A 17,135-nucleotide genomic window follows, 5' to 3' on the forward strand; every position below is an offset into this window, starting at 1 on the left:
TGCACAGTTTAATGTACCAATTAACTATAGCTGTCTATATCTTGGCAAAAGACAACTTTTCCAATTTTTTTATACAAAGTTGGCATTTGACCAAGAAATTTTTCTCACCCAGCATGGGTATATGTAAAATGACACCCCAAAACACATTCCCCAACTTCTCCTGAGTACGGCGATACCAGATGTGTGACACTTTTTTGCAGCCAAGGTGGGCAAAGGGGCACATATTCCAAAGTGCACCTTTCGGATTTCACCAGCCATTTTTTACACATTTTGATTGCAAGGTACTTCTTACACATTTGGGCCCCTAAATTGCCAGGGCAGTATAACTACCCCACAAGTGACCCCATTTTGGAAAGAAGACACCCCAAGGTATTCCGTGAGGGGCACGGCGAGTTCCTAGAATTTTTTATTTTTTGTCGCAAGTTAGTGGAATATGAGACTTTGTAAGGAAAAAAGAAAAAAAATGAAAAATCATCATTTTCCGCTAACTTGTGACAAAAAATAAAAAATTCTAGGAACTCGCCGTGCCCCTCACGGAATACCTTGGGGTGTCTTCTTTCCAAAATGGGGTCACTTGTGGGGTAGTTATACTGCCCTGGCAATTTAGGGGCCCAAATGTGTAAGAAGTACCTTGCAATCAAAATGTGTAAAAAATGGCTGGTGAAATCCGAAAGGTGCACTTTGGAATATGTGCCCCTTTGCCCACCTTGGCTGCAAAAAAGTGTCACACATCTGGTATCGCCGTACTCAGGAGAAGTTGGGGAATGTGTTTTGGGGTGTCATTTTACATATAACCATGCTGGGTGAGAGAAATATCTTGGCAAAAGATAACTTTTCCCATTTTTTTTATACAAAGTTGGCATTTGACCAAGATATTTTTCTTACCCAGCATGGGTATATGTAAAATGACACCCCAAAACACATTCCCCAGCTTCTCCTGAGTACGGCGATACCAGATGTGTGACACTTTTTTTGCAGCCTAGATGCGCAAAGGTGCCCAAATTCCTTTTAGGAGGGCATTTTTAGACATTTGGATCCCAGACTTCTTCTCACACTTTCGGGCCCCTAAAAAGCCAGGGCAGTATAAATACCCCACATGTGACCCCACTTTGGAAAGAAGACACCCCAAGGTATTCAATGAGGGGCCTGGCGAGTTCATAGAATTTTTTATTTTTTTTGCATAAGTTAGCGGATATTTTTTTTTTTTGTTTTTTTCTCACAAAGTCTCACTTTCCGCTAACTTAGGACAAAAATTTCAATCTTTCATGGACTCAATATGCCCCTCACGGAATACCTTGGGGTGTCTTCTTTCTGAAATGGGGTCACATGTGGGGTATTTATACTGCCCTGGCTTTTTAGGGGCCCTAAAGCGTGAGAAGAAGTCTGGAATATAAATGTCTAAAAATGTTTACGTATTTGGATTCCGTGAGGGGTATGGTGAGTTCATGTGAGATTTTATTTTTTGACACAAGTTAGTGGAATATGAGACTTAGTAAGAAAAAACAAAAACAAACAAAAAATTTCCGCTAACTTGGGCCAAAAAAATGTCTGAATGGAGCCTTACAGGGGGGGGGGGGGGGTGATCAATGACAGGGGGGTGATCAATGACAGGGGGGTGATCACCCATATAGACTCCCGGATCACCCCCCTGTCATTGATCACCCCCCTGGTAAGGCTCCATTCAGACGTCCGTATGATTTTTACGGATCCATGGATCGGATCCGCAAAACACATGCGGACGTCTGAATGGAGCCTTACAGGGGGGTGATCAATGACAGGGGGGTGGTCAATGACAGGGGGGTGATCACCCATATAGACTCCCTGATCACCCCCCTGTCATTGATCACCCCCCTGTAAGGCTCCATTCAGACGTCCGTATGATTTTTACGGATCCATGGATCGGATCCGCAAAACACATGCGGACGTCTGAATGGAGCCTTACAGGGGAGTTATCAATAACAGGGGGTGATCAGGGTGATCACCCCCCTGTCACTGATCACCCCCCCTGTAAGGCTCCATTCAGACGTCCGTATGATTTTTACGGATCCATGGATACATGGATCGGATCCGCAAAACACATGCGGACGTCTGAATGGAGCCTTACAGGGGGGTTATCTATGACAGGGGGTGATCAGGATGATCACCCCCCTGTCACTGATCACCCCCCCTGTAAGGCTCCATTCAGACGTCCGTATGATTTTTACGGATCCATGGATACATGGATCGGATCCGCAAAACACATGCGGACGTCTGAATGGAGCCTTACAGGGGGGTGATCAATGACAGGGGGTGATCAGGGAGTGTATATGGGTGATCACCCCCTGTCATTGATCACCCCCCTGGTAAGGCTCCATTCAGACGTCCGTATGATTTTTACGGATCCTTGGATACATGGATCGGATCCGCAAAACAAATGCGGACGTCTGAATGGAGCCTTACAGGGGGGTGATCAATGACTGGGGGTGATCAGGGAGTGTATATGGGATGATCACCCCCCTGTAAGGCTCCATTCAGACGTCCGCATGTGTTTTGCGGATCCGATCCATGTATCCATGAATCCGTAAAAATCATACGGACGTCTGAATGGAGCCTTGCAGGGGGGTGATCAATGACAGGGGGGTGATCAATGACAGGGGGTGATCAGGGAATCTATATGGGTGATCACCCGCCTGTCATTGATCACCCCCCTGTAAGGCTCCATTCAGACGTCCGCATGTGTTTTGCAGATCCGATCCATGTATCCATGGATCCGTAAAAATCATACGGATGTCTGAATGGAGCTATGCAGGGGGGTGATCAATGACAGGGCGGTGATCAATGACAGGGGGTGATCAGGGAATCTATATGGGTGATCACCCGCCTGTCATTGATCACCCCCCTGTAAGGCTCCATTCAGACGTCCGCATGTGTTTTGCGGATCCGATCCATGTATCCATAGATCCGTAAAAATCATACGGATGTCTGAATGGAGCCTTACAGGGGGGTGATCAATGACAGGGGGGTGATCAATGCAGGGGGTGATCAGGGAATCTATATGGGTGATCACCCGCCTGTCATTGATCACCCCCCTGTAAGGCTCCATTCAGACGTCCGTATGTGTTTTGCGGATCCGATCCATGTATCTGTGGATCCGTAAAAATCATACGGACGTCTGAACGGAGCATGACAGGGGGGTGATCAATGACAGGGGGGTGATCAATGACAGGCGGGGGTGATCAGGGAGTTTATATGGGGTGATCAGGGGTTTATAAGGGGTTAATAAGTGACGGGGGGGGGTGTAGTGTAGTGTTTTGTGCGACTTTACTGACCTACCTGTGTCCTCTGGTGGTCGATCCTAACAAAAGGGACCACCAGAGGACCAGGTAGTAGGTATATTAGACGCTGTTATCAAAACAGCGTCTAATATACCTTTTAGGGGTTAAAAAAAATCACATCTCCAGCCTGCCAGCGAGCGATCGCCGCTGGCAGGCTGGAGATCCACTCGCTTACCTTCTGTTCCTGTGAGCGGGCGCGCCTGCGTGCGCGCGTTCACAGGAAATCTCGGGTATCGCGAGATGACGCGCCGATGCGTCCAGGAGGAACAAATCAACCACCTCCCGGACGCATCGGCGCGTTAGGCGGTCGGGAGGTGGTTAAACAAACTGAGGAGGGGGGAGGTGAGATGCATGAACAAGTTGCTTGAAAGTTGGATGGGAATTGTGCAATGATATAATGCGAGAAGACCCTAGGTGCAAAACTAGCTCACCCTCTTTACGGTATGGAACTGGTGCTCTAGTCAAAAACTGATCACCCAATCAGTATGAGGAAAATTAGAGAAAGATAGTATGAGACTGGCACTCAATTATGTGGATCACATAGAACATGGCAATTTATTACAGCAATATAATATAAAAACACATTTATTAACATCAATAAAAATCCTAAAAATGAACTAAAATAAAATGATATACATAATAATCACAGATGAGATGTACACTAATGGAGCTAGATGAAGTGTATGGATAACTGGTCCTTCAATTGATTGGATTATAAAAATCGCTGATAGTTCATGGAAAATAGGTCCAGGTATAGGACTGGAGAGAATGAACTTGAATATATCAGTTACTTAAATATCGCTGTGTTCCCTCAATGGTGTTCCCTGAAATCGGGACAGCACGGACGGTGGATACAGTCGGGGGACGTTACCTTGGTATGCCGGTTCATGTAATTATTAGGTATAGTTGGTGGATAGGGCGTGAAAGAGTTCCTTACCCCTGTTGTATCTGGAACGCCACTTAGATTTTTCACTCACCACCTAGTACCGGCGTCTTCTCCTCCCGCTTGGCGTCCATGTCCTAGACTTCCGCGTCACGTGGTGTTTGTCTCGCGGGACTTGCCTGTTTGGTCCGGTCTTTCGCACGGATCTCAATTCGAAAGATTTATATGGAGCGCTCCACAAATGGTATAGTCCTCGGCTCTGTACAGTTAATCCGGATCTTTCTTTTTGGGGGTGAACTCTGCCAGACGCGTTTCAGGGACCTCTCTCCCCTTCCTCAGTGGCTCCAGTGAGCCACTGAGGCTCGTGCATTAGTGGCAAAAGTAAAATATATTTCACATTCAGTGGTGCAGTTATATCTTCTAAAGCCCTTTTTGGCGTGTATTAGTGGCAAAAGTAAAATATATTTGCCGTTCATCAGTGCAGTAATATATTCTAAAGCATTCTGTGGAGTGTATAAGTGGAAAAAATAAGGGCCTATTTGCCGTTCAGCGGTGCAGTTATATGTTCTAAAGCCCTTTTTGATGTGTAATAGTGGCAAAATAAAAATATATTTGCCGTTCAGTGTTGCACTTATATCTTCTAAAGCCCTTTTTGGCATGTATTAGTGGCATAAGTAAAATATATTTGCTGTTTAGCAGTGCAGTTATATGTTCCAAAGCCTTCTGTGGCGTGTATAAGTGGGAAAAAAATAAGGGCCTATTTGCCGTTTGCAGTGCAGTTATATGTTCTAAACCCCTTTTTGGCGTGTATTAGTGGCAAAAGAAAAATATATTTGCTGTTTGCAGTGCAGTTATATGTTCTAAAGCCCTTTTTGATGTGTAATAGTGGCAAAATAAAAATATATTTGCCGTTCAGTGTTGCACTTATATCTTCTAAACCCCTTTTTGGCGTGTATTAGTGGCAAAAGAAAAATATATTTGCTGTTTGCAGTGCAGTTATATGTTCTAAAGCCCTTTTTGTTGTGTATTAGTGGCAAAAGAAAAATATTTGCCGTTCAGCGGTTTACAGAGTGTATTAATAGGATGGATACGTACATCCTATTAGCCGTTCTGCTGTGAATTGTGATTGTTATATATATTTTTTTATATATATTTTTTTTTATTAATAGGAAAAAGAATACAGGAAATTTGATGATTGATTGTAGACTTTCTTTTATTACGTCGATTAGCCATTCATTGGTGAAATGTTTTAGTGAAACGGCCTTTATGGGGAAAATTGATGGGTGATTGTAGACCTTCTTCTGTATGAACCGAATTACGTCGATTAGCCATTCAGTGGTGAAATTTGTTTGTGATGCAGCCTTTTTTTGCAAAATTGGTCGGTAGCTGTAACTATGGTCAAGGACAATATATGTCCTTTACGGTCCACTGGGTAAATGTGGTTCCTGCCCAGCCACACAGCAATTTGGCCAGGTGACGCCGCTTCCGCCTCCACGTTCTCACGCTGTTGGTCCTGCGACAATGTCCGCCTCTGCCTCCTCATCCTCCACCGTGTCCTCAGCCTCCACTGCAGGGACAATTCACAGTGCTCCTCCAGCATACCACATGTGCAGGGCATGGCGGCGTCACGCTGTTCTACACTTCTATTTGCCTAGGTGAACGGAGTCACACAGGGGAGAAACAGCTCTGTGTCTTTCATCAACAAATCGAATCCTGGCTTTCTCCTCAACAACTCAAAATCGGAAACCATAGTGGCCGACAACGGGAAGAACATGGTGTCAGTGCTGCATCAAGAAGGGCTGAGCCATGCACCCTGCATGGCACATGTGTTCAATCTGGTTGTCAAGCGTTTCCTGAAGTCTTTCAACTATCTGCAAGACATCCTAAAAATGGCCAGGAAACTTTGCATGCACTTCAACCACTTGTACACCGCATAGCACACCCTCCTTGAGCTGTAGTGGCAGAACGGCATCGCCCAACATAGGCCGATATGCGACGTTTCCACCCGTTGGAATTCCACCCTCCATATGTTGGACCGACTATACGAACAGAGAAAGCCCATAAACAATTTCTTGATGTTCCAAGCGGAGATGAGTACTCCCCTGTGTAACTTCGATGTCAGCCAGTGGCAGCTCATGCGTGACACCTGCCGTTTGCTCAGGCCCTTTGAGGAGGCCACGTTATTTGTCAGTCACCAGGACTACGGGATGAACAACGTCATTCCACTGCTTCATGTCCTGGAACAGATGCTGGTATATCTGGCTGTTCAGGGGACTAGAGACATGGCCTAGAAAGATGGTGGCAGAGATTGATACATTTGTCTGTCAAGATCTCTGTTTACAATCAGTGAACGGAAACATCATTTATCGCAAGGATATGCGAACACCTACCAATGGGGTGGTAACTCCCAGAAGTAGGTAATCGTCACGAAGGAGCAGTCATTTTCACAGCTCAAGGTATCTTGCCGGAAGCTTGACCTCTGCACATCAACGGTCTGCATCGCAAAGCTTGTCTAAAATAAAAATCCTGCAGTGCACCCTTTTGGAGGCAAATCTTGATCCAGCACAGGCTGCTTTGCTCCTTCAAAAACAATGGACTCAATGTACAGCGTGACACCGATGTATAATTTCTCATACACCAGACTGAAAGAGTATTCCAAGCACCTGTCTGCCCACAGACGCAGAAGGGTCTTGCCATTGAAGTGGGCTCAGAGCTGAAACTAAAAGCAAAATTTTCCTGTTTACCTGGACTTAAAGGAAAGGACAGAGCTCCACTGGCTGTGCTCATACAGATTTCATCCAAGCCTCCACTCACCAAGGCAAGCACAGAGGAACAGACTGTGTGGACTGGCTGGTTCTGCAGGATGTACACAGAGGACGATCTATTGGAGGTGTTACCAGAGACATTTACTTCCCTCCCACTCTTCCTGTATAACGGCTATCGTAGGGACGTGGTTCCAAAGAAACTTTGTTGTTTTGGTAAGCTGGTGATTAGTTCTCAGGACTAGTGATGAGCGAACTTCTGTTTTAAGTTCGGCGTCTAAAGTTCGGCTTCCGGTTAGCGGAGAATCCCGATATGGTTCCCGATATGGATTCCGACTTCCGTTGTGGTCCGTGGTAGCGGAATCAATAATGGCCGATTATTGATTCCGCTACCACGGACCACAACGGAAGTCGGAATCCATATCCGGATCCAGATCGGGATTCTCCGCTAATCCAAACCCGAACTTTAGACGCCGAACTTAAAACAGAAGTTCGCTCATCTCTACTCAGGACCTTACGTGGCTGGCAGCCATGTGGACCGGGTATGATATGTCTGGATGAGTGTCGGCCACAGAGCTTGTTTTCTCTGTTCCCGTCAAACCTTGCATGGACATTTCTTATGTTATCCACGCAGAGGACTTCAAGACTTTATGGAATGATGATAAGGAAGTGGACAATGTATTCCAATGTCTTTACTCGCATTTCTTCAGACACTTTAGTATCCACTTATCAGCAACCCAGCTCGTCAAGGTGACGGCATGAAGTTCCTCAGTAAGGACTACCTAATCCAAGTGCTGGGATTCATCATGGAGCTGGCCATCAATAACATCCAGTATTGAACACATGGGCAACTCTCATCTCGGACCTTGTCCACAATGTTTCGGGACCCCCCGGACGTCTTACATGTCTTACACATGATCCCTGCCGTGCTTACTACATGTTATAGTAAGGGAACATCATAGATGTTATAGTTCTGTTACAGTGGCTGTGAGACCTGCACATACTAAGGCTTATTTTAAATAAGTGGGTACAAAACACAGAAGACATGCAAATATTCCATTCACGTGTCATCTCTGTTTTAAGTCCAGTCCTGTTTTTTTTGGCATTAGCAATACCAATGGATTACTGACCAAATGCTAACCGAGTGAAGGCGGATGCTCCACAGACAGGATCCATTTTTTTAAATGGTTTTGACGGATCAGAGGAAGGGCAAAATAATCAGTGACATCAACACAAACTTACTGCTGACACCCTCTCCACTTTGTCACGGGGCTCTACTTGTATAAGCGTTTAATAGATCAGGTTCTGTAGACATCTTTGTGGAATCAGCTGACGACGGTGTAAAAGGAGTGCGCTTCTTCTTGGCGCTAACATCGACCTGTAAGGCTGAGTTCATACTTGAGTTTTTTGGTCAGTTTTGGCCCCGTGACTGCCCAAATAAGTGAAGTGTGCAGTGATTCTAAGAGCAACGCCTGTCATCTGCATGTCACACTGACTCACAGTATTGTTTCACTACCACAGCAGACTCCCTATGCATGTTACTACAAGGCACAGTGTTCTACACCACTATAAAGGCTCTCTGCAGCCAGGAAATAGCCGGGTTTTTTTATCGCTGAGATTAAATTCGGACTGAACCAAATTTTTTTTTAAAATTCAGCAAACCGTTCGATTTGAATTTTTGAAAATTGTGACAAATACCACACCTTGTGCCCGCTTGGCATCGCCTAAGTCGAGCTCACGAAACGCAGTATGGTCACGGGTTACCAAAAACGTGACGTTACAGTCTCCAGAGGAGCAGGTCAGCTTGGAGCAGTTTACATACACACCTCCTGTCCACGCGGGCACAGAGAGGCAACAAGCTGAGAGAGCCTTTTCACTGCCGCAGTGAAAACAGCGCTGCCTCAGCCGGGGTATCTGCCACCAGCTTTTCGTTTGATATAAGCCCGGTCCGCTAACGAGATTATATAGGGTGAGAAACCAACCCGGGGTAGCTTATAACTAGGCCGAAACACGGACGTGGGAATTTGTGATCGAGATTCAAGATAGCACAAGATTAAATTATATATTTAATCGCCGTAAGGGCACACTAGATATAACACAATATACACAGAGAATATATACAGTGGTCTGAGGTTACAGATGCAGGTTATATGGGTAAAACAGGGTTAAGCACAGTAAAAGTCAGTTACCGGGTAAGATGAAAGTTCCTTTGGGTTGTGGTGTGTTCTTAGCTGTAGTCACATGAAGGGCCGCGATCTCAGCTAGTTCCTTGGTCCCCCTAAACACATTACACGAGGTGACCCTTCTTCAGAGAAAGACACCGCCCGCTGGCTTGCATGGGCTTATGACCTGTAGCCGGCCGCTCCCATTCCCGCCTATGGGTAGGGTCTACCCCTCCTTCTCTGGTGCTGGGAGCAAATGACCCATAAAACCCCTTAGGGCTCACAGCCCCAGACCAGAATGTCGCAGAAATATGGTTAGGGACCAATTGAGCCACCTGGGTTCCGGCTACAACTAGAGTCCAAACATTGTACCGTTATTTGGTTTCTGTGGGGAGATATGAATATCTCCTTTCCCTGGCATCCCCCCATCAAACAAAGACCATAGTACATCGTGGCCACCGGGACACAAATATGTATCCGGTTTGCGCCTGCGATGGCTGGGAGATTCATAATTCCTTATGAAATGTAGGTGCCAACATGTCTGGAAGGTATCATTGATCCTAGCATGGACGGATACCTCCCGCTGGGGGTTTTCCTGCAGGATCCGGGTTGTCTGACTGGAGGTGTGAAATGTAAATAAATGTGGCCTGCTAGGAGTTCTCTGCCATAAGGCTGGGGCTTTGAAGCAGGGCCCTCCTGTGGAGTTCACTACCTCTGCTATCTGTCAGCAAATGGGGGGTGTGAGGACATGGCTGACAGTAAATATTAATCCATATTCCTCACACTAATTACCACCATATAACTATAGATTGGGCTATTGTTTTCACAAAATGGTCATAAATGATAAACGCAAATATTAACTATATTCCAGGTAACATAGCTTGGATGCACGTACTTGCAGCACGGCAGATGCAACTCCATCCAGACGTACTTGCTGGCCAAGCCTACTACGCTTATGATGAAACTCCCTTCAAACAGTGGGCCCAATTAAACCATGCGTTGCTAACAGAAATCGACCCTACTTTAAAAATTGGAAAGTACATCCCGTACTGGAAGATGTGGCTAATTATTTTCTTTTACAGCTTAATAAAATTCATTGTCAGTCCTTTTTGGAATATGAAGCCCTTCATAACTTTCACCATATTGAAATTACTCACCATTTCATACAGCTATGATACTGATAAAGCCTTCAGACACTTTGGCTACAAACCCCTCTACACCTGGGAGGAGAGTAAGCAAAGAACATGTAAATGGTTAAAGCAGGAAATTCTAGGTCAAGAAAAATTAAAACAAAAATAGCAATTTATTGCTAAACTAGATTCCCAGAGTTTTTCTAAAAGGATATAAAAGGGGACCTGTCATCAGGACCTTCTCTATCAACCTTTTTGCATAGGATCATAGTTGTGGTCCACCAGATTAGAAAGTTGCTTTTCTTTTGTTGATCCGAGGCTACATTCTTGAGTCATGATACTTTTTCTTAATATGCAAATTAGGGTGTCATCGTTGTTCTGGTTGCACCCAAGTTCTACTCATTTCTGTGGCCAGCACCTCCCTCGCTGCTTTGATTGACAAAGCCAGGCAGTGGTAGAGCAGCCAGGGAAGGGCCAACCACAGAAAGGAGTCAGGCTTGGGTGCAAAAAGAGCAATGTCAAGGTCCTTGTTGCACCAATTGCCTAATTTGTATATTAAGAAAAAGTATCACTCAGAAATAGATGTTTATAAAAAAACGTTTGATAGGGAGCTCGCTGGTGACAGATTCCCTTTAATTGGCATGATGGTTTAGGATTTGGTATATAGTTTTGAGGTATGAGCACCATGCAATGCGCAATTTCCCCTGAGTCCCAGTAGGTGGACACTTTGCCGTCTGCTTATCATTAAAGGGGTTGTCTCACTTCAGCACATTTATTATGTAGAGAAAGTTAATACAAGGCACTTACTAATGTACTGTGATTGTCCATTTTGCTGACTGGATTCATTGTTCCATCACATTATGCACTGCTCATACCCAGGGGTTACTACCACCCTGCAATCCATAGGAAAAAGCGCCGGACTATGGGCACTCCCGTGGTCCCTGCCACCAGAGAAGCTGACACCTTTTCCTATAGGGTGCAAGCATGGCCACTGCTTCTGGATTGCAGGGTGGTTGTAACCCCTGGAAGAATGCAGTGTATAATGCGATAGGAAAATGAATCCAGCCAGCAAAGGAGACAATATGGACAATCACAGTACATTAGTAAGTGGCTTGTATTAGCTTCCTCTACATCAGAGATTAGGAACCTTTCGCACTCCAGCTGCTGTGAAACTAAAGTTCCCAGCATACAAACTTACATGGTTCTTGTTACTCCCACAGAAGTGAAAGGAGGATTCTGGGAGTTGTAGTTTCAGAATAGCTGGAGTGCCGGAGGTTGCTGATCCCTGCTCTACATGATAAATGCAATATGCTAAAGTGAGACATCCCCTTTAAGAAACCCTTCTAATGCCTCATTCACACTTCAGTGTTTTGATCAGTTATTTCCATCAGTGATTCTGAGCCAAAACCAGGTGTTGATCTAAACACAGAACAGGTGCAGATCTTTCCCTTATACCTTATGTCTGTGGAGGCTCCAATCCTGGTTTTGGCTCACAATCACTGATGGAAATCACTGACCAAACGCTGATGGAACTGTCCAAAGTGAAGAAACCCTTTCACTCAAGTCCAGGACTAATATAGCAATATCAGATTGGTGTCACACACAAATAGGCACATTTATTAACCCCTTAACACAAAATCCCGTACATATACATGGTCAGTGTTAAGGGGATCTATCAAGCGAACTCACATGCTGAGTTTGCTCCCTACATGCCAGGTGCCATCTGTATAACACATCTGGTGCCTGGCTGCATTGACAGGAATTGGAGATGATGCCAGTCCCAGTCATTTAACCCCTGCTATCTGCTACTGCTATCAATAGTGACACCGGCATCTGTGGGGTTAGGCAGAGGGAGGGGGACTCCCTCTGCTTTCTGATCATAGCCCCGGCGCCAAAATTCTGCATCTTCGAACAATTGCCATGACAGCCTGGGGCCTTGTAGAGGTTTAAAGGCCTGTCCTGGCTAATTGCCTGAAAAGACGTGCCTCAGTCACGGCTTGGCATGAGGCATGGCTTGGCAGTCCAGAATCTCATGGACTGCAATGGTATTCTATTGCAGTCTTTGGGACAAGCGATCAGAAGATCGTAGGTTCCAGTCCTCTAAGAGAACTAAAAGTTAGTGTATAAAAAGTAAAAAAAAAAATTATTAAGAATACAACTCCCAATTTTACATATAAAATGAATAAATAAATAAAAAAATAAACATAATAAGTATTGCTGTGTCCCAAAATGCCAGAACTATTCAAATCTGAAAATACAAAAATAAAAATCTATAATTGATCATCTTATCCCCCAAAAATTGAATGAAAGTGATCAAAAAGTCATTCATACCAATAAAATGGTACCAATAAATCCCACAAAACTAGTCGTCATACTACTATGTAGAAGGAAATAAAAAAAAAGTTATGTCTGTCAGAAAATCGTGATGCAAATACAAATTTTAAAGTAAAAAATTTGTGTTTAGTGGAAGGGGGTGCACATCCACTGCCTAGCAGATTAGTTATAATTTATGCATGGAACTGGACTAAATTATAGTTGAAATCTACACCAGTTCATAGCTAGTATGGATTTCAGTTTTTGGCGTACACACAGCCAGAAGACACGCCACTTTTCCTAAGACTGGTGTTAGTAAATCTGGCTCAGTATGTTCACTTAGGCTGTATTCACACGTCCGCAATGTGTTTTGCGGATACACGGAGACACGGATCCGCAAAACACGGAAAGCGGCAATGTGCTTTCCGTATTTTGCGGACCGCACATTGCCGACATAATAGAATATGCCTGTTCTTGTCCGCAATTGCGGACAAGAATAGGACATGTTCTATTTTTTGGCGGAAACGGAAGCACGGATGCGGAAGTGCGGATCCGCAAATGTGGATGCGGACAGCACATTCCGTCCCCATAGAGAATGAATGGGTCCGCACCCTTTCCGCAAAATTGCGGAAAGGATGCGGACCCATTTTGCGGACGTGTGAATGGAGCCTTATCTTGTACCTGAACATTCATTAGTATTACAGGAATAGGCCTCATGCACAAGACCATATGTAGTTTCACTAATGATGTTTTTTGGGAGCCGCAAAATACATACGGTCGTGTGCATGAGGCCTTAGACAGAATCTCTACTTTCTTGGCACTGCTATTGCTTCTGCTGACTCTACGAAGTCCCTGCCAATGACAATTTCAATTTTTTCCTGCCCATTGCAGATGAGCGTGTGTCACGCTGCAAGTCCGCAGCGCAGCTCCCGGCCTGGCCTCCCAACACTGACGGGGGTCCCATTGCATTATATTGATTTATGATGCTATGTAACCCTTACAGTTCTGGAATGTATAAGATGACACTAACAGCATTATGTCAGTGTCATCTAATACATTCCAGAACTGTAAGGGTTACATAGCATCATAAATCAATATAATGCTATGTGACCCCCGTCAGTGCTGGGAGGCCAGGCCGGGAGCTGCGCTGCGGACTCGCAGTGTGACACGCACTCGCCTGTAAGGGGCCTTAAAGCTCTAGAACTCATTATGTTTTCCCTGCTTGTCTCAACAAGAATTAAATATATTTGTAGGTGAATCCTTATGTGATGAAGGTGTCTGTATTATATTTATGTCACAATGTACAATGCTGTATTCCTATTAAGCTTTTCTCTTTGATTGAACCAATAAACTGTTCGAATAAAATACATTTGTGTTATTCAAGAAACAAGAATCACTGTGACCACTAACAATTCTGAATAAAAAAAAAAAAAAAAAAAGTTTTTGCCAGGTGTCTACTCTTGTAAAATGGATGAATGATCACTAAAGCAATGGTAAATTATTGTGCTACTCCAACTCTTTTAGTTTTTATTTCCAAAAGTCAATAAGGATTAATTTCACATTATACACTACTCACAAAAAGTTTGGGATATTTGGCTTGTGGGTGAAATATTAGGATAAACCTAAAATGCACTCTAACCTTTACAGATGAACTTTTGAATGCACATGTCCAACTGTTCAGTGTTTCAGTACTTTTTGCACAACTTGCTGTTCTCTAACATGAAGCTCAATGGCACAATTCACAACAGGTGTTTGATCCATGAATCACCCAATAAATGTCCTGATTCAATTAGAATTGGTATTTAAACAGTACTCCTCATCATGCTGTTCACATTTTGACATCATGAGACCAAGACCACACGTAACAATTGATCAACAGTACCTCGCCATTGCGAGGCTTCAAGCAGGATGTTCTCAGACAGAAGTGGCCACTGAGCTTAGAAGTGTCACAGAGTGTCATCAGCAGGTTGCAACAGAGATACAGAGAGACTGGAAGAGTCACAGAAAGGCATAGAAGTGGATGTCCTTTGGTCACATCCCACAGTGATGACCACTTCATTGTGAACAATGTCCTGTGGAACCGGATGATGAATGTCACACAACTCTAGGCACATTTAAGGGAGGTGAGAGGCACCCTAGTTTTAGGTCAGACCATTCAAAACTGTACATCAACGTGGTCTGAGTGCTAGATGACCTGCAAGGGTACCTGACCACAGGCGTCATCGTCTTGCATGGGCCAGGGAGCATTTACGCTGGATAAAAGACAAGTTTGCCTCTGTTCTGTTCAGTGATGAAAGTCGATTCACGCTGAGCAAGGTCGTCTTTGGGTTGGACCCTGAGCAAGAATTTACTTGGGCCCCCTGGATCCCGCCTTCACACACCCTAGCATGCAATCACGCCCTCCACCACAACACACAACACACAGTAAATGGGTCCGCATCCGAGCCGCTAAAACGGCGGCTCGGATGCGGACCCAAACAACAGCCGTGTGCATGAGGCCTAAGCACATGCAGTCTCAGGAGTGGTCCACACCGCACCCCTGCCTTGCAGCCTCACAGGAGTACAGGACCGGTATCTGTACACGTATGTATGGCATAATTGACATGACACAGGTCTTTACCAGGCTGCAGGCCAGCAGACACATTATTATTGCCACATGTGTCACATGCCACTACTGACTGTACAGCCAGAGTTCAGACAGTTCACAGTTCCACTTCCTTCAGAAAAGCGAGCCTGCCGTGCACTCCAGCGACTTACAGATAGAGGCAGTGGCGTTGCCATGGCTGGTGTCACCCTTTGCTCAGGGGGGCCCTCATGGTGTGGTGTGGACTGGTCATTTTTACTAAGGAATATAGTTTAACCGTTTATGTCCAAATGAGAAATAAAGAAGTCACTAAGTCATCTCTTGGTCTATGTGCAGATATCTGATTGGAGCTTACTTCTGATTTTCTCTTTTGCACATAAATGGTTAAACTATATTCCTTAGTAAAAATTACCAGTTCATGTGGGTCTTTATTTATGAGGGCCCTCCTGAGTAGTGATGAGCGGCAGGGGTCATATTCGAATTTGCGATATTTCGCAAATATTTTGTAGAATATTCGTCTAATATTCGCAAATTTGAATATTCGTTATATTCTACGATTTTTTTACTAGAAAAATCAGCAAGGTAATGATCGTGTAATATGCAAATTTTCGTAATGCAAATTTTATTAGACAAAGAAGATTATAGCACTATATTAGCTAAATTGCTCTATATTTGTTTTGTTTTTTTCGAATATATTGCTATATATTCTTGCTTTAGAATTTGCATTATGAAAATTCGCAAAACAACACTACTCCTAAAGTCAAATATACTGCAGCCTTCTCATTGGCCCGCAAGCTAGAAGCAGGGAGGGATCATGTGTACTGATTTAAAAAAAAAAACAAAATTACGAATATATATCACTATATTAGAAATATTTGCGAAGTACCTATATTCGCGATAAAAATTTGAAATTCGACTATTCGTGATCAACACTACTCCTGAGCAAAGATTAGTAAATGTGGCTGGGTGACCCCAGGCCACAGTTCAGCAGACAGAGAGAACCCAACCCGACAGACTGGTATAAATTTCCAATATAAATAAAGTCAATATGCGTGCAGCTCTAGCCTCTACCTACCTCCTCCTCCTGGCGCGGCAGTGGCAGGTCTGCCTGTGTAAGGTGAGTGAGTCACTGGTGGTCACGTGAGTCCGTGACTCACCACCCAATCCCTTTAGCTCCGGAGGCGGAGACTTAGTCCCTGCTGCTGGCTGCTCCGCCGTGGCACCACTTACCACACACCCCCTTTACCAACCACGTGACGGCGCCGATGACGTGCTTGCGTGAAAGTTGTTCTGAAGAAGACTGCATAGTGTATCGGGAAACGGAGCTACCTTGGGCCCCCAGGAGCAACTGGGCCCGGTGCAACTGCCCCTTTTGCCCTGCAGCAAAGACGGCCCTGACGCTGAGCAGAAATGATGTCACCATGCTTCAGCCACTGTTGTCATCAGACAAGCCTTTGGTGGTGGTATTATAGCGTGGGAAGGTGTGTCTAGTCAATACAGAACTGCCCTACACTTTGTGAATGGTACAGTGACAAGCCCATACTACTAGAATTACATAATGAATCCAGTCATTGTGCCTCTGCATGAACAACACAGGCCTAAATTCATCTTCATTTCATATTCATTAGGGAATGGCTGTTGGAGACTGGGGTACCTCAATAGAGTGGCCCGCACTTTCTCCAGACCTGAATCCCATTGAAAACCTATGGGATCAGCTGAATCGCCATGTAGAGGCTCGTAACTCTACCCCAGAACCTTAATGACCTGAGGGCCACCCTTTAAGACGAGTGGGATGCCATGCCTCAACAGACAATAAGTCAACTTGTGAACAGCATGAGATGGCGTTGTCAAGCTGCAATTGATGCTCAAGGCCACATGACAAGTTATTGAGACACAGAATTTTTCTGTGGGGGTATACCAACCACTGTTGTTGGCTTTTGTTTCAATAAATTGTTTCAGATTAGGAAATCTCTATTGCATGCTTCTA

The 17,135-nt window shown here is 44.6% G+C and overlaps 1 protein-coding gene across 1 annotated transcript in view; it reads left to right on the plus strand.

The window, feature by feature from the left end:
* The window catches only part of LOC122922779 (3 beta-hydroxysteroid dehydrogenase type 7-like), a 94,826-nt gene extending 83,242 nt beyond the window's left edge, over positions 1 to 11,584 (plus strand). The window contains exon 7 of the mRNA XM_044273502.1: positions 9,993 to 11,584. Within this exon, the coding sequence (XP_044129437.1) occupies positions 9,993 to 10,420 (428 nt within the window). The 3' untranslated portion in view covers positions 10,421 to 11,584. The remainder of the gene's footprint in view (positions 1 to 9,992) is intronic.
* The last annotated feature ends 5,551 nt before the right edge of the window (positions 11,585 to 17,135 follow it).

The sequence above is a fragment of the Bufo gargarizans genome, unplaced genomic scaffold (genome assembly GCF_014858855.1).
Source record: "Bufo gargarizans isolate SCDJY-AF-19 unplaced genomic scaffold, ASM1485885v1 fragScaff_scaffold_703_pilon:::fragment_2:::debris, whole genome shotgun sequence".
Lineage (NCBI taxonomy): Eukaryota > Metazoa > Chordata > Amphibia > Anura > Bufonidae > Bufo > Bufo gargarizans.